The sequence below is a fragment of the Phoenix dactylifera genome, chromosome 13, assembly GCF_009389715.1.
Source record: "Phoenix dactylifera cultivar Barhee BC4 chromosome 13, palm_55x_up_171113_PBpolish2nd_filt_p, whole genome shotgun sequence".
Lineage (NCBI taxonomy): Eukaryota > Viridiplantae > Streptophyta > Magnoliopsida > Arecales > Arecaceae > Phoenix > Phoenix dactylifera.
In genome coordinates, this window is record NC_052404.1 from 560125 (window position 1) to 578522 (window position 18398).

Genomic DNA, 18398 nt, shown 5'->3' on the forward strand with positions numbered 1-18398 from the left:
GAATGATGCACCTATAAGTATTGTGGGCTTCGATGATTTATCTTGGATGGATCTTTCTTGCCTATTTTTTTTAATAACGAGAGAGTCATCATTATCTAATGTACTTATCATATATACTAAAATAGATGCACTACTTGCATTGATCTCTTTTCTTACCTTGTTGACACTAATTATTAATAACATGATTTATTCCTTCTCGCATTCCACATTATCATTTATAAGATAAAAATTATGTATTATATTGATGAAAATTATATATTAATTAATTATAGCTAATAGAAAAATGGTTATAATCACTTGCTATGGAGATACTGATATTAATGATGAGATTTAGATCCTTCTCACATTTCACATTATTATTAATAAGGTGAAAGCCATATATTAATTAAATCAATAAGACAAAGAAAGTTGATACTAAAGATGTAAACAAATAATTGCAGGCTATAGAATAATAGTTCTTAGTTATTCTATAAATATTATAACAATTACAAAAGAATTTATATAACAATTGAAGTAGATATATCTAACATTCATAATTTATTTAATATAATAAAAACATTATAAAAAATATATATTATAGATATATTTTTTATTTGTTACAAGACTATATTTAATATCATATATATCAATTATAGTATATAATTTAATTTTAACTCAAAATAAAACCAATTGCCACATCTATAGTCTTGAAATTTAGTACAATCTATACTCTACCCTTCACACATATAATTTACTTTATGGCTTCAAGTAACAACCATTACAATGTCGTAGTGGCACTATAATAGTTTTGACAAACCTATGCAATATTTTAAATCTAATTTATTACACTTCTATATTATATTTACAATACAATTTGAAAATAGATAAAAAAAATTATATCCATGGATAGTGCAAGTTATATGCTAGTATACATATGAAAATGGAAGCTTTGCTTGTGCTGAGCTCTTCACTCACCACATAGACACTAATACTAATGACGAAATTTAAATCCTTCTTGTGCTCCATATTATCATTAATAAGGTGAAAGCCATATATTAATCAAATCAATGTATTAATTAAAATATATATTAATTAATTGTAGCCTATAAAATAATGGTTTTTAATCCCTCCTCATGAGGATACTAATATTACTAATGAAATTTACATACTTCTCAAATTCTACATATCATTGCTAAGGTAAAAACTGTATATTAATTAAATCAATGGGACCAGAGACTGATATTGAAAATGTAAATGATTAATTGTAGGATTAGAAAATGTTTTTTTTTTAATTTGTTATATAAATATCTTAATAATTATAATAGAATTTATATAACAACTAAAATAATATATTTAATATTCATAACTTATTTAATATAATATAATAATTATATAAGATAAAAAATATATATTCTTAATTTGTTATAATATATATATATATATATATATCATATATAATTTACATGTTCATTGTTTAGTTTAACTCAAACTTAAGCCAATCAACATATGTATAAGCTTAAAATTTAGTATAATCTATATTCCAGCATGCACATATCTAATTTATTTCATTGGTTGAAGTAATAGTCATTACCATATCGTAATGGTACCAGAATTGTTTTGACCAACCTACATAATATTTTAAATATAATTTATTAGACCGCTACAATATATTTTAAGAATAATTCAAAAATAGATAAAACATAATATTTGCATATTTAATGGGTTATATACTAGTGTACAACTATGGTGAGATCCAGATTTTTGTCCATGGAGGAGTCATAATTTTCCATGAATAATAGGACTTTATTTCAATTATATGTTCACATTTGGTTGTTTCAATTTTTTGATCTCCTAAAAATTCAAGCATGTAACTTCTTTCCTTCTCGTAATCCAACAACCAAAACAAACTCCCACATTTGGATTTTTTTTCACAATAAAAAAAATCAATTGTAACTTATGAGATTTTGATAATGATATTATAATAAAATTTAATATCATTGATATTAAAATCACTCATTATAATATCTATTTGATGATAAATTAAAGACAACTAAAATATATAAATTTTATTTTTTATAAAAAAATATAGTATGAATTATATTTAATGATTTCTATCTAAAATTTAGATGATCTATCACTACTTTTAATTAATAATTATTTTTAAGAAATTAAATGTAGAGAGTTTTTTTTTTGCTAAAGCGGGTATTTCATACAACATGGGTACGAATACACCTAATCGAATCAGAAAATAAAAGGTTCTGAAAAGCTCCGGGCATCCCTCCTTCTTCAGTTTATAGAGCGCCTCGCTATATATGCCGCCACTCTGTCGGTCCCGTTAGCTTTACGATATACGTACGTAGTCTGAAATGTAATATTTTTATTCATCATTATTCAAATATTGTGGAGCAAGGGTGAACTTCTGGTCGGATTTTTTTTGGATCCAATTGGTAACCATGATCGAGTCATCTTTTGTAATGATTGAACCTTGTTGTTCTATTTAAAGTAAAGATAATTTAGAATGGAGATCAGGGCAGCATGCCGAACTGGCCCCTAAAAGTCTAAAGAGAAAAACAGGACAGGAGTCGCTGTCCAAATAAAAATATGGGCCAGAGCCGTTGCTTCGTCGAAACACGCGTCGCTTTGTACGTAAAGAAGGAAAACTCTTTCAACTCAAAAAGAGTTCGCAGCATTCCACGCCCCCGCCTTCGCGGTCCCCCGCCACCCCTTGACCCCTGAACCACCTCTGCTCCTCTCCATCACACGTGACCTCGCCCCAAATCCCCAATACCCTTCATACTTCCCCCTGACGACTCCCGCTTTCAAACAAAAAGAACTCGGCAAACCTAAGTAGGTGAAACCTCACATCACTTTTCAAAATTCTTTCAATTCCTGTGACCTGGCAAGCCATTTCATAAAATAAAAAAACGTTGTCCTATGTTCCATAGTGTATGGATATTTGTGCCATCTATTAAAAATCATATATCTGTTTCTCCTAAAATATGCTAATAAATGTAAACTATTATACATCATTACACTCAACCATCACTTTTTAACTCCTATTGCTCTGCTTGCTTGACCTCTTCATTTCTTTGTAAGCTCATGACATAGATCTCTTAAGCAGGACCTTCGTCCTTCCCTCTATTGCCCATTCTCCAATGATATTTTCCTTGATCCATGGGCAGCTTTTCATTCTCTGTGTTTAGCTCCGTGAACCAGTGGACTGAGCCTGGTCCACTCGACTAGCCTAGCCATATTGGGCCAACTTCACGTGCCATGTACAAAGGGAGGATCCAGAGAAAGACTCCAATTGAGAGCCTTCTTCCTCTCCGATCGCGATGGTGATCGCAATTTCATCGTCACCCAAAGACCGGCCGAATAAGGCCGGAATTGTCTATTTAAAGATCCTCTTCCTTCTCCTTCGAGTTCACCCAAGCTACCGATCTCAAGCTTCTCCTCCGATCTTCTTCCTCAATTTGTCGCTTGAAGGAGCCGCCAGACCACCTCACTGGATCGAAGAAGGTCTTCTTCTTCTTCTTTCTTTCTCTCTCCTATTATTTAAATGAGATTTGGGTTGGCGAATCGCTGGTAAACCATTCGAAACAAGGTGCCCTGTTACGACCCCTTTTTCTTCCAGGTTTCGTCATCATCGGCCACCGTTGCCGGCGATGACTACGGCTGAGAGCCGTCGTGGCCACCTTCGCCTGGGGCAAAGCCACCATGGGTTGTCACCCCTTCTGATTGAAGAAAAAAAGGGGGAGACGGGCTCTCCCCTATTTTGGGGAAGAAGAAGAGTCTCTCTCTTCTTTCTTTCTCCCATCTCTATTTCTCTTTTCTCTCTCTTTCTTTGTTTACTTTCTCTCTCAATGTGGACTTTCTCTCTTCTTTTTTCTCCTCTCTCCTCTCTCCTCTCTCTATCTGAACTTTCTCTTTCTAGAGTTGATTGGCCCCATATGTACGACTCTCAGTGATTTCTGGATTGACCCAGATGAAGGGGCCTGATCTAGAGTCGTTGAACAACGTGCCGAGCCCATCATAGTCCTTGCCAAATATTATTAAATTTGATCACTTTCGATATCTATCGAACCATCTGTACCTACTTCGAACATGATCAGATGAGTTTTGTCTTGATTAGACCAACCGAGGTATCGGACACTTCTGCTTGGTCAGCCCTATGAGGGTATTGGAATTAAAGTTTCCATTTGTTTTAGAATGATTGTGATAAATTCTGATAATGTTTAAATACTATGATTTTAGAAGGATTTTTGAAACTGATTGGATTAATACTTTGGATTCGTTCGCAAGATAAATAATGTAACTCTTTTTCTAAATCTATCAACAAATTATAGATATTTTCTTAATCAAATTATTCATGATTTATAAAGTTGATGCATAGTATTTTATTATTATATATGCATCTTTCTAGAATCTTGTATAATTCTTAATTGAATGTATTGATTTTGATATAGATTAAGTTTGATTGATGTCGATGTCGTATAAATTTATGTATCTTACGATTTGGAACACTGAATACGAGAAAACGAGTTTTTGCTTCGAAATAGATTTGGACTCGCAACAATACTATGTATCGATACCCTGCCAGTGGGGTTCATTCACTGGTATATCGATACTTTGCCAATAGAGTTTATTCGCTAGTATATCGACACTCTACCAGTAGGGGTTATTCGCTAGTATATCGACACTCTGCCAATGGGGTATAAGTTGGCATAACGACACCCTGCCAATGGGATATAAGGTAGTGGCGAGGTTCATGGTGGGGAGAATGAAGAATTTGCTGCCCAGTATTATCAGCCAGGAGCAGGGCACTTTTGTGGAAGGAAGGAGTATATCAGATAACATCCTGCTGGCTTAGGAGATGATGGGAGATTTACAGCAAGTTCCGAGGAGGCGATGTTTGATGGAAGTGAAACTGGAGATGGAGCGGGCTTATGACCGAATCCGGTGGATTTTCCTCAGATGGGCATGGGAGAGTTTTGGCTTCCATCAGGTCTGGATCGATTGAGTTCTAGGCTGTGTGCAGGGACCAAGTTTCTCCATTCTAGTCAATGGCACGCCTTCATCCTTTTTCCGAGCTACAATGGGGCTTCACCAAGGATGTCCTCTGTCCCTGTATTTATTTATCATTTGTTCTGATGTGCTTTCTCGGGCTTAGCATGTAGCCTATGAGGACCGGGAGCTGGCGGCGTACAGCCCAACCCCTAGTGCCTCCCTATTTCTCACTTACTTTTTGCAAATGATTGCTTGTTGCTTGCTAGGGCGAGGGTGAGGGATGTGAGGGCCCTTCAGAGTGTGTTGTTAGAGTACTGTGCGGCTTTCGGGCAGCGAGTTAATCTCCATAAGTCGTCCATATATTTCAGTCCGAGCACGGAGCGGAGGGTGCGGCGAGAGATCAGGGCGACCTTGGGGATGCAGGAGCAAGAGGGGGCGCTGGATTATCTTAGGGTTCCACTCACAGGGAGGAGGCTGCAGGTAGCAAAGTGTTCTGCCTTGGTGCAAAGGGTGCGGAGCAGACTTGAGGGTTGGAGGGCATCATCACTATCTATGATGGGCAGATTGATGTTGGTCAGGTCAGTCCTTTGTTCGATACCCATTTATCTTATGGCCCATACTGTTGTGCCAAGGACGGTGCTGGTGGCGATTGAGCGGCTCATGCAGAGCTTCCTATGAGCCTCGGAGGGGGGGCACGGGATACATCTGGTGGCCTGGAAGAGAGTTTGTCTGCCACTGAGCGAGGATGGTTTGGAGGTGCAGTTACTACTAGCGAGGTGCGAGGCACTACTGATGCGACGGACAGTGCAGGTGGTTCTGGAGCCGCATGGATTCTGGAGTCGGATCATGATACTTAGATATGGTCGGGCAGGCTTAGTCGAACAGGTGGTGGGCAGCCGGAGGGGTTCCTTTATGTGGCAGGCGATTCGGAGGTATCTGCCCATGGCCTTGGTGCACTCCAGATGGTTGATTGGCGACGGACGGAGCATTGATGTGATGGAAGACCCATGGGTAGATGCACTTCCACCGAGCACGTGGCCGACGATGATTAGTGATGAAGGGGCTGTAGGGCTACGGGTGTTCGATCTCCTGAGGCTGGGCCTTGCCGTCCCGGGATCAGCAGGTTTCAGATGTTAGGATTTGGAGCACCACTTGCAGAGCCAGAGTCAGGATTGGCGACGTTTCCCAGGTTCTTCGGCGGGAGTCAGAGCTGGGTTTGGATTGCGGCTGGGTATGGAGGTTTGGGTTACACTAGAGGGTTGAACTATTCCTCTGAAAGGTGGCTTGGGAGTGTTTGCCGACGAGCTCCGTGCTGAACATACGTGGAGTGGAGATCCCCCCACTGTGACTGGATTGTGAGGTAGACGAGACGGTTGACCATACACTATTCCGGTGTGTGTGGGCGAGGGAGACATGGAGACTGTCCGGGATCCCGAAGGATACTTGGAGCCGGAGAGACTGCTTTCTTAAGGTGGTTCGGCACTGGTATGGTGCCCCCCAGATGCGTCGGGTGGCTATTATAGCATCCTGCATAGTTTATCAAGTATAGATGGCTAGGAATGCTAGGGTATTTGGCGAGTGCAGTCCATCCCCACGATTCGTGATGGAGCGGGCTCGGGCATAGGCAACAGAGACTATTCATGCAGGTTTAGATCATCGACCTTTGATAGCTCGAGACATCTGGGGCTTCCATATTATTTCGGCAGCTTCTTACATGATTTTCTTCACATGGAAGCCTCTACCTCCGAATTTTCTCAAGATCAATTTTGACGACTCTGTCCTGGATGGTGGTAGGAGGGGAGGGGCCGGTTTTGTCATCAGGGGCCTGAGTTCGAGTGTGGTGGCAGTGGGGGGGTGTCAGCTCTTCGACACCTCGGTTCCAGAAGTAGAGTTACGGGTGGCTTGGATGGGATTACGTTATGTGCGATATGTGCTTTAGGCGACTTCCATCCTCTTGGAAGGATATTTGGCTACAGTGATCAGCTGGTTCCGGAGGGGCCCGAACAGTGATAGAAAAGTTTATCCCTTACTCCGTGATATTTGGTTGATGGTAAGGAATGGTGTCACATTTCAAGCTGTGCATGTATATCGTGAGGCTAATGAGGCAGCGGACTGGGTGGCGGCATTTGTAGCGCGCCACTTAGGAAGCACATTATGGGTTGGGGAGGATGAGATGCCTGGTGCATTCCGTGACCTTTTGTTTGCCGATTCTACTGGGTTCATCCGTACCCACGTTGTATGATACGCCTGTTTCAACAAAAAAAATGAGAATTACATGTTGGCATGTCGACACTCTGCCAGCGAAGATTATGCATTGGCATATCTATACCATGCCGGTGGGAGTTATACGTTGGTATTTTAATGATTTCATATTCTGGCCTAGTCACATGGTATAAATGTGGTCATAGTTCATTAACATCGAGATGAACTTGATGATTTGAAAGATAATTAATTTGTAAAATAAGCTTCGAAATTTTAAGTGACTGAATAGCGTATCGTTTTGGCTTTGAATCGATGTATTTTGTATGTTTAATTTTAGTATATTATTATTATTTTATTTCTTAATTTATCTAACTAAAGTATTTATTATTTACTACGTTGTCTAACTCATTATACGATTTGTTACTATTTTTATAGATTCGAAAAATTAATTCAACTCGAAGATTTATCGTAGGAGAGCGATTAAAAACAAGATTTTGACATTTTTATTTATACTAGATTTTATATTAAAATTGATACAAAATTTTAAAATATTATTAATTTTATTATTTAATAAAAAAATTAAATATTATTATTTAATTTTTTTTGCTGTTTAATTTTGATAATACGATGAGATCCTTTGCATATTTACGGAAAGGGTTATCTAGTGCGGCGGTTGCTGCGAACTTCGACTCGGGATCCCAAGTCGGGACGTGTCAAGCTCGTGCAGCAAAGAAGAGGACATCACTCCTCTGCCTTAGTCCCTTACCCCCTTCAGAAGAAATGGGAAGCCCATGATCTCTTCCTTCTCCTAAACCTTTTTGACAGCTAGCACCAAATTTTTATTCTCCTTTCTCCTTCTCTTCCTCATTCTCCTCGTTCTCGTAGCTTTCCTTCTCCGTGTGAAAAGAAACAAAGAAAGGAGATCGGCCCCGAAAAGAAAGCTGTATCATGGGCTGCGTACAAGCCAAGTGCTGGCTTCGCTGCCGCCGGTGCTGCTGCCGCTGCCAGCTCTCCTCCGCCGGCAGCGACGGCGCCGCCTCCCGTGACGGCGACCCCGGCCACGGCCGGCACATCATCTCCGGCAGCCCCGTGGGCTCCGCCGCCGTCCCCTCCCACCGCCTCCTCCTCCAGTTCTCCTCCCTCTCCCAGCGCGGACACTACCCCGACACCCCCGATCGCGAGAACCAGGACACCTTCTGCATCAAGACCCAGCTCCAAGGCAACCCGAACCTCCACCTCTTCGCCGTCTTCGACGGCCATGGCTATTTCGGTGCCCAGTGCGCCGCTTTCGCCCGCGACCACCTCGTCGAAGACCTCGCCGGCGACCCCCATCTCCTCGAAGACCCCGTCAAATCCTTCAATTCCGCCTTCCTCTCCACCAATTCCGAACTCCACAACAGCGAGATCGACGACACGATGAGCGGCACGACGGCGATCGCCGTCCTCGTCGGTGGCGACACGCTCTTCGTCGCGAACGTCGGCGACTCGAGAGCGGTCGCCGGCGTCTGGGACGGGGAGCGGGTGGTGGCGGAGGACTTGTCCAGTGATCAGACGCCGTTCCGGGAGGATGAGTATGAGAGGGTCCGGCGGTGCGGGGCGAGGGTGCTGAGCGTCGACCAGGTGGAGGGCATAAAGGATCCGGCAATTCAGAGCTGGGGGATGGAGAGTGAAGGGGACCCGCCGAGGCTGTGGGTTCAGAATGGCATGTACCCTGGGACGGCGTTCACGAGGAGTGTCGGGGACTCGACGGCGGAGAGCATCGGTGTCGTCGCCGTGCCGGAGGTCATGACGGTGAGGATCACGCCGAGCCATCTCTTCTTTGTCGTGGCGAGCGACGGGGTTTTCGAGTTCCTCTCGAGTCAGGCTGTGGTGGATATGGTATAGCTCTGTTGATTTTTCAGATTTCTCAAGAAAAGGATTGCTTTTAGTTTGCAGTTGCTTCCTGTTTCGCCGAATTTATAGTTTCCTGGTTTCGTAGCTTTGAGGATCGAATTATTTCATTCAAATGAATTCCTGAATCATAAAAGTTAAAATGTGGTAAAAAAGGTATATGCCAGCCCTGAATAAAAAGCAAGGGATTTGAGTTGGGTACATGTGCAGTTGATGCATTATTTAAATGAATTTCATCTGCCACTGTGGTGGTAGCTCAGTGGAACTGGGTCTTACTTCCAACCAAGTGATTCCGAGTTCGAAACGCGCGGGCGTTGATTAAATTGTGAAGACCGGATGCTCTCTGCTCGGACACGGAGTCTGGGAGGGCTTATTGGTCCGCCGGTAGCCTCGGTGGTGCCAGGTGTGACGTCCTCACACGGAGGGTAACCGTGCCGGAGCCCAAAGGGGTAACGAGCCGGGCCCACGGGTGGGAAGGGTATGAGTAAAACCGGCCGAGGTGCCCAACACACGGTCATTTCTGCCCGCATCGAACATTCTCCTGGCGGGGTGGGGGCTCAGTGGGAGCTACCACGTGGAGGTGGGCTCGTCCCTTCCTCTTTTTTTTAGCAAAAAAAGCAAAAAAATGAATTTCATCTTTGCCTTCTCTTCTTGCCGGGAGTTTCTTTCTTGAAGTTAATATCTTTTACTTTTATTAATCATCTCTTGTCTCACAAAAATTTCCAGTTATATGTAATAGGGTTTGAGACTTTGAGCTATAACTCATGTCAACAAAGTTTGATATGCATCGACTCAAGGTGAATGATGGTGGAATGAGGTGAAAGTGAAAGACATGGCACATTATCTGTTGATGCATTAGTGGAGCCAAGAGAGAGAGAGAGAGCAGGGGCCAGGGCAAAAAGATAGAGACAGTGGCAATGTAGGTGTGAAAAGAAACTGGGGGTTGAGTGTGGCCTGAACCTTTTTCTCTCTTTGACGCACGGCTAGCTTGTTTGGTTGCTGAGATATCTTTTTTTTTTTTTTTGGTAATGCAGAGCTATTGCCAGAATAGCTGGTTCTGTCATGAAGATTTCACTAGTCTGAAGGAGACTATGTTAGGAAACTAATCCTTTCCAGCCCTCCATCCGAATGAGTTTTCTGCTATATGACTATGTTGTGCATTCTTGGTTTTGGAGATGATATACATGTATATGTATATATCTATATCTATATCTATATATATATATATATATATAGATGACACATATATATTTTTGTGTAGGTATATATATGTATTTTTTATATGTATATATATGTGTGTGTGGATGTGTATATTCTTGTGTGCATGTACGTTTGGATGTATATTTGTATATATTCATTTTTGTATGATGAAAAATTGTAAAAAGATATGTTGCTTTCAATTTTAGATGCACATAGCTAAGGTTTACACTGTGGAGCTTTCTAAGGGAACAACAGCCCAGATATCATTTAGGTTGTTCACTTTATAACATTACTAGCATGTTCAGATCCATGTGGATTGATTTTGCTAGTTCGTTAATATATTGGAAAACTACTCCCTGCAACATCTTTTTAAGAAATGCAAGCTTATGGTTGGATTGTAGTTGTCTCCGCAACCTTGTATGCTTGCTATTGCAAAACTTTCAACTGAAACTTTATCTGCTATACTATCAAATTCATTGTTAGCAGAAATAAACTTGGATTTAGCATATTTCGAAGCACATTATTATGTTCTGCATTTTTGCTACCTTAAAAATAATATATCCGATGAACTTACTGACTAGTACTTCTATATTGCTAACTGTTAGGTCAATGTTCTTATGAGCTAATTCTTCTTCCTTGAACCACCAATTGATGGAAATCAAAGTAATAGGAAGTGAAAAAAGTTATGCCCTTGGTTGCTTTTTTTGACTGATAAAATCAGTAAGCTATGGATGCATGTCAAGATACTAGGAAACATGCAAAAAACTTATGATCTACATTTTGGTATATCACAACTACTATATGATACGCTGATGCAGTAAGTTGGATCAATCTATATTGTTTCTGATAATTTTTCAAAGTGGGATTGATTCCTACATAGAAGTCTTGTCATATATACAGATAGATGGTGATAAGAAAATTAATATATATTAAGAAATTTCATATAGTTTATGGCACCAACAATTGTTTATTATAAACTAAATGTTGCTACTCATTCATAGTGAACTCGTATTTTTTGGTGACAAATCCACCTCGACATTACAACAACAAAGAAACTCATAGCCAGAGCATAGAAGAGGTTCAAATAGAAAAGATAGATTTTCTGAATAGCAACTTAGACAAATCACAAGCAGACAATAAAGTTAAGCAAAGTCAGAGTGTAAAGATAAGTTGCTTCAAATGCCCCATTAAAGAGCAAGAAGATGAAAACAAGAGATGGCAAGAGTGAAAAGAAAATCTTATTCAAACATTAAACAAATCTAAGCACTAAATTGTACTAGTAAGGAATTAAAATGAACATAGGTGTGAAATGGCATCACCTTATTATAGTCTTTAGTTTGGTACATAAATCTTTGTATTATAATGTGGCCTTCCCACCACTTAAAAAGAGAGGGAGGAAGAATCGGTTCGGACCGGTTCGAACTGCTCGGAACCGGGCAGTTCGCACCAATTCCGCTTGGAATTGTCCGGTTCAGACCATTTCTAAGCGATTCGGGGCCGGTTCAGGCCGGTTCGGACCGATTCAGGGGCGGTTCCAACTCCCGCAGCCGAACCAACCCGTCCCGTCCCGGGTTGGCTCGGTATGGCCCAAACCGGACGGTTCGGCCCGGTTTGGCAGACCATGCTTTTAATTTTTTGCAAACTCCAAAGTGTGTTTCGATTACTTTATCTGTATTGCTATAGTTGGGAGGTAAGTTCTCTTTTTTATATATGTTTTAATGCTTAAAATCTGTGATTTCTATCATTCAGGGAACTATGCATGCTTTTGTTTGTTGAAGGTCTATGATAGTTGTCTACTTGTCTCAAGTGACATACTCAATATTTCTGCTGTTATACTGTTTTTATTTGTTGATCAGGCAATTTAGAATGCCATGCTGTTTTTGAAAGTAAAGGGTACAGGCAATAGATGTATATACTGTATATAGAAAAGCTGTCGTTCAACATAATGGATGTATATATCCATTTATCAAATATTGGGATTAGTTTTGAAGTTTAGCATATAAATCATTCTTACCCTTTATTTGTAAGGTTACGTTAAATGTAAGTATGACTCTAGACTCTGTTTCAAAATTTAGACCAAGCTATCTTGGTCTTCTTAGTCTTGACACATTGATAGAAATACAAAACACTGTCCTTGAACTAGTTTGTGGGTGGATCTTTGGTGCACGTGGATATTGTCTGGATTAGATAGATATCCATTAGCTTATACTTAACAAGTGCAGTCCTAAACTTCTAGAAAGTTCTTTCCTAAACTTTATAATTTTATTACTCAACATTCTCCACTATATGAAACTTGCCTAACATGATTGCATACTCTTATCTACCTAGTGCTATTTTTAGCAAGATTTTACATACCAGACCATACCGGGCATACTATGCTGTATCAATAGGAACCTGACATGGCATAAGGGCTTGATATAGCACCAGCCAACACATGATATGGATGCTATGCTGACTTAGCACTTTTTCGTATATCAGTATTGGGGGGCTATCAAACCATGTTGTATGATAACGGTATGGTACTGGTATAGGACCTAGTATTGAGATGTAAAACCTTTTATCTGTAGTTTTGTGTTTTATTGTAATAATAATGATGATGATAATAATAATGATAACAATGATAGCGATAATAATACACCTATAGATAACTGCTTCATCCACCCCAATTTACTCATGTGTCTTGTCTATCTTTTAATTCCTCTTAAAAGATGATCATTATTGGTACTCTCTTCGTTATCAAATTTATACAAGCTTTATTTTTTAATTCTTTTTCACTAATTGCATTCCTCGTACTTTATTTTCATTTTGTTGTTTTCTAAAACTCTTTCAAGCTCCACATTCTAATATGCAACTCAGCAAATGCAGATATATTACCATATGGGATTTTTCATGCGACCCCCTGCAAAACTTTGGCACTAAAAGCAATTCCTCAGTCTATGAAATTTCTGCAGACACCTCTGACAAGTCTAGCTGTTTTCTGCAAAGAAAGGAAGGAATGTTAACGATCAATAATCAACATTCAATCACAAATAACGGGCATTCATGATTATTCTTCTTAAATAGTTGTTTAAACTTTTAAATAATGATTTTTTTCCTGAAAATCAGATTTTCTCTTGAAAATCAGATTTTCTCTCTTTTTCTTAAATTTCTTAAGGAGAAGCTACTAGCAAACCTCAATGACCACTAACAGCTATTATATTCTCCGTTTCGAGGAAGCAGATGACAAAAAAGCACATCACTTATTTTCACATTGCATTGATAAGATCCTTGGTTAGGGTGTGGAAATTCAAGTTCCAATGAACCATCTATAAATAGTGTAGGTTATACTTAGATTTTATAGTTAATTTATTTATTATCTATTCTTTTTTTTTGTTTAGTTTTAGATAAATAGGTTGGATATTTTAAATTTACTTGCAATTTAGGGACTCAATTTTAGGCTATTTTTCTACTGGGTTTTCAACTCCTATTTTGGGAATGATTAGTGTCAGTAGAACTTACTTTAGTTATGGGTTGGATTAGGAAAGTTTTATAATTATTAAAGTTGTATTTAAGAGATTTTGATGTTTGTTTATGCTGGGTTTCATAAAAATGAAAATTTTCTTATTTTAGTGAATCCTATATTCTTTGTTAGGAAAAGTTCGATATCGCCACATATGTTTCTTATTATTATCTCTCTCTTAGGAAGAGTCTACAAGTATCCCGATTAGATAGAAAATCCTAATCTAATAAATATATATTAAAATGGAGGCTTTGCTTGTGCAAAGCTCTCTATTTGCCATGTGGATACCCATATTAATAACATCATTTATATAGCTCTCTATTTTGCATAGTAATTAGAGTTATTTAATATGGTTCTTTAATAAGAAGTTTATTAACTTATTAAACTGTATTAAATAAAAAACCTTTATCAGTATTACTAAATTAATATAGAAATTAGTTGTATTATTAATAATCATATTTGCTTGATGTATGCTGATATTAATGAAAAACACTTTCCATTAGTTCTATATCCTGCCTGTATCTTGCATGGGTCATTAAATTTTTCTAATATTTTATTAATTTCTATTGTATTTTTATGATCATGATCTTACTTAAAAAATGAAAGTACAACCACTAATGATCCCTCTATATTGCATTTATATGTCTCCTAGATGCAATACGTTTCTATTTCTTATTATGCGCAGGTTGGATCATGACCTTATTATTTTATAGTAATATTTTTTTTACTATATTGATAGATATACATATACTATTAGAATTTTGTACAGTGATAGTATATCATAATATTAAATATTGAAAATTTATTTTAGAAAATAATTAGGCTCTTATATTTACTATATTATATTCTATTTCTATTATTCATTCTATTATATCTATTCTATATTACATTTCAAGAATAGTTGAAAAAAGGAGAAAACTTGCACCTTGGAGATAAGAGTTCTCAAAAAGGACAGGGGGATGGAGGATCATTTGAAGATGGAATTTCAGTATAAAACTCCCTTCCATCAATGGTTTGAGCTTCTGAATGGACCAGTGACAGAATTACTAGAAATGGTGTTTCAGGCCACTTTCTTTGATCGAGAAGGGTAAGGAGAGATAACACGTCGTTTGCTTCTTTCTGGTGGTCGGATACCATGTCTAGAGAAGGACATGGCCTTAGAAGGCAGTAATCTTAAGAGGTGCATGCATGCAAGAGTGCATAAGCAGGAAGCCTGCAGGGTATTCAAATGCTACTATGTATATGCAACAACTACTTACTACTACATTTCCACTATTGATTAAAAGATAAAATATAATTTAGTTCTTATATAATCCCAAAATTCAATGTGTTTTATTAATCATCCACTCACTATTTATTTATTCATATAGCTTACCTAAATGCAACAAGGATCCCATGTTGCTGCTTCAAGGGAAGCACCACAAACTTCAATCAGCTGATGACTGTAATGAAGATTTTAGGCTTCTTGCATGTGTCGTAAATGTCAATATTTCTTTGGATGAGTGCTGTATCAATTTGAGTTTCTATTTTGATATACTGAATCCAAATTACTCCTAGTTTGCGGTTGGAATTGCTTCTATTACAGCTTCGTGTCCTTTGCTGCAGGTGTCCAGATACCCAGATCCCCGAGATGCCTGCTCAGCAATTGCTGCAGAATCCTACAAATTATGGTTAGAGCATGAAATTCGGACTGATGATATAACGATCATTGTCGTGCACATCAGAGACTTGTGTGGTGTAAGTTAAATGTTGTATGCATCAATTACCTAAAATTAGTTGCATCTTTGGTTTGTTAGTTAGTGCTAGTCTTTCAATAAAATCTGTTCAGTCAGATGCTGTAGCAACTAATGAAGCAAGTCATGCTGGCACAAAAGCTTCCTTAATGGTTTCACAGAAAGCAAGAACAGATATATCTGCATCCCCAGGGCCAGAAACTGGTCATCCAAAAAGAAGGAATTTCCTTGAGCTGCAGTCATGTCCTTCTGACTTTTCCCTGGAACGAAGTCTTGCATGTGTTGCTCCTTCTCCTACACACTCGTTATCTATAGAAAAGGTATGCATCTACTGCGATGCTATTGTGTTCTACGTCTTATTGATCCTCTCTGAATTCATTGGAGATCTCTCTTTCTTGACAGTGATATGTCCAGACTGACTGACTGACTGAAGCTGCCTGGTATTTGTCCTACCTTCCAATGTAATGTGCCTTATCTAACTTAAACTTACTTTCTAAAGGGAAGCATCTAGTCTTTTCTATGGTAATTTGGTTATAAAATAATGGAATATTCAATTTACAGTGCCAATTTTTTGTCAAACAAACCATGGAAACTGTCAATTGGATTGCCTTTCTTTGTTATATCACTGTAATTTTGAACATCCATGAGTTCTTAATTGTTTGATTGTTTCTTTTGTAATTCTGCATGCATGGAATATGCTTACTCTAACTAATTATGCCTGACAGGATAAGTTCAGCAATGGTGGAGGGAATAACTTAATTCCTTGTGGGTTTTTAATTCCAGGAATCCATTATCAGGAGCTTTCTTTTATCATCTTGGCCACATTTCCAGTATGTCACCTTTTACACCACTTGTATATAACTCAAAGGCTGTTCAAAGCAGTGCTGATTTGAGGAAAAAATGGTGCCTCTTGACCTTTTCAAGGACTATTGAGTGGCCATTGCTGCATGGAGGTGGAAGATGGTTGTGCGGTATTTGGCATCCTACCTGTTAATTTATTGCAGAAAGCATGGGGGATGAAGCGTCAAATGGTCGGCATATGAAATGCCTGTGTTAGGAAGTTAAGGTTTATAATAAGGTGATGAACAACACTCCCAGGAAAAGCATAGACAAACCATGCAACTGCTTCGTCTTTTGGAGAAATGTTATTTCCTTGGTTAAATGAAGGAATGAGATTGGTCATCTTGTACATAACTAACTAGACTAGTTATGTGAAACATGCTTGAAAAATGCTAAATAGTGGCAAGTCTCTACCTACCAAAAAAGAGAGAAGAAATAATAGTAATGTTGTTGCGTTACTTTGCACTTGCTTGAATGCCTTGTGTGCTTGCTTAATGTATGTTTGGAGAATTTTGTCTGTGATAGAATGATGATTTCTATTTCATGACACCAGAACTTGACCTTCTCATGTGGATGTCTGACACTGGTCTGTCAGCTTAGATTGCCTGTGAGATCTTCCAGGTCATCCAGAGCTCGGCCAACCAGATGAATTACTTCAATCTGTGCAACTGCGTGCCTCATATCTACACAAGTAACATTCCAAGTGTTACAATAAGAGTCTAAAGTTATTATATTTTAGTGCCACAATTTTGGGGGTTATTTAATTTTAGTGCCACGACTTAAGTTTTTCTGCTGATATTAGCTTGTATGAAGTTTTCTGCTCACCATGTAGATATCAGTATTAATGAAGGTAGTTTCTATTTGGACATCATTAAAATTCATTGCTTAATATGCGATAAAAAAAGAACTATTGAAGTTTTATATTTATTTTAATTAGTTATACTGCTATATTATATTTTAAGAATAGTGAAAAAAAGGAGAAATGATCGTACTTCGTACATAATGGAAGATATATGCTAGTAATTATTGATTTTGCAAGCAAAGATTATTTTTTAGAAAAAATTCAAAATTCCTGGATAATTTTACTGTTAAATATAAGTACGAGATTAATGACAAACTTTTACAGAATGTGCAATATACATTTATTGAACGTTTGTTGCATGCATCGAATACTTGATAGATATTTGCACAAGACACTTCACCTGATATACATTTGTTTAGACTACCTTCTTCTCATACCTCGGTTAAGGGTAAAATCATTGACCCCTTATTGCATATCATCCAAAAAGAAAAAATTAAAGCCGATATTTTCTTGCAAAATCAACAATTTTATGGTTCCTTATCCAAAATCTATGAATATATATATATATATATATATATATATATATATATATATATATATATATATATATATATAATATTATTCATATATAAATAATATTATTCATGATCACTTTAATCTTTTTAATAAGAGAATATTATATTTTTTACCTATCACTCAATAGTTCAACTTGCACAACGTGCATTAAAAGCCAAACAAACTAATATAACAAAGATCAAGAAGAACGAAAACAAGATTAATATACCCTCACTTGATCCCTTAAAGCATCTAGCTAGTGATGCACTTGGCTTCTTGACATCATTGTTCTCATATTTGAGCTCTTCAGCAATATGGTTGCCACATCTGATATTCTAACTTATTCTAAATTTGAAGTTAATGGCATGTCGCTAGCTAGAAGCTTCAAAGGGTTATGTAATAGGATGAAAAATAAGAAACACCAGAAAAATTCCATTATCTAAAGGGCAAAAGGGATCTTACTGGGAAATTTTTGGAATAAGAGCGATTTTATATGCAAATATCTAGAAGATGGGTTTTGTATGCAATTAATCTGTGATAGAGCCAAAAACTGTTATAAATAATCTATTGTACTATAAAATTATAGTTCTCAGTGTATTGGTAATACTCCGCTCGTGATACTGTGATGGAACGAGAAAAGCGAAGAGTGATTTCATCACTGTAATTATACTTTAAAGATTAATATATAAAT

At 37.9% G+C, this 18398-nt stretch overlaps 1 protein-coding gene across 7 annotated transcripts; it reads left to right on the forward strand.

Annotated features, from left to right (window-relative positions):
* Nucleotides 1–7873: 7873 nt before the first annotated feature.
* On the forward strand, nt 7874–16815 carry LOC103696015 (probable protein phosphatase 2C 35). 7 transcript variants are annotated; one of them, XR_003383251.2, is made up of 6 exons: nt 7874–9066; nt 15383–15514; nt 15606–15830; nt 15913–15971; nt 16236–16340; nt 16435–16815. XR_003383251.2 is itself a non-coding variant. In XM_008777497.4 (5 exons), the coding sequence occupies exons 1-4, from the start codon at nt 8137–8139 to the stop codon at nt 15913–15915; spliced, it is 1290 nt and encodes a 429-aa protein (XP_008775719.1). In that variant the 5' UTR covers nt 7874–8136; the 3' UTR covers nt 15916–15950; nt 16236–16815. The 7 variants fall into 7 exon arrangements, 2 of the variants coding, with proteins under 2 accessions (XP_008775719.1, XP_008775720.1); XR_003383250.2 differs by having other exon boundaries at nt 16294–16340; XR_003383252.2 differs by having other exon boundaries at nt 15913–15950; nt 16294–16340.
* The last annotated feature ends 1583 nt before the right edge of the window (nt 16816–18398 follow it).

Excerpts from the sequence above, each read along its gene's own strand:
- LOC103696015 (XM_008777497.4), top strand. The coding sequence starts at position 8,137 with ATGGGCTGCGTACAAGCCAAGTGCTGGCTTCGCTGCCGCCGGTGCTGC. Across the intron at positions 9,067-15,382 it reads GTCAGGCTGTGGTGGATATG|GTGTCCAGATACCCAGATCC; the intron begins GTATAGCTCTGT and ends CCTTTGCTGCAG. Across the intron at positions 15,515-15,605 it reads ACATCAGAGACTTGTGTGGT|TCAGATGCTGTAGCAACTAA; the intron begins GTAAGTTAAATG and ends AAATCTGTTCAG.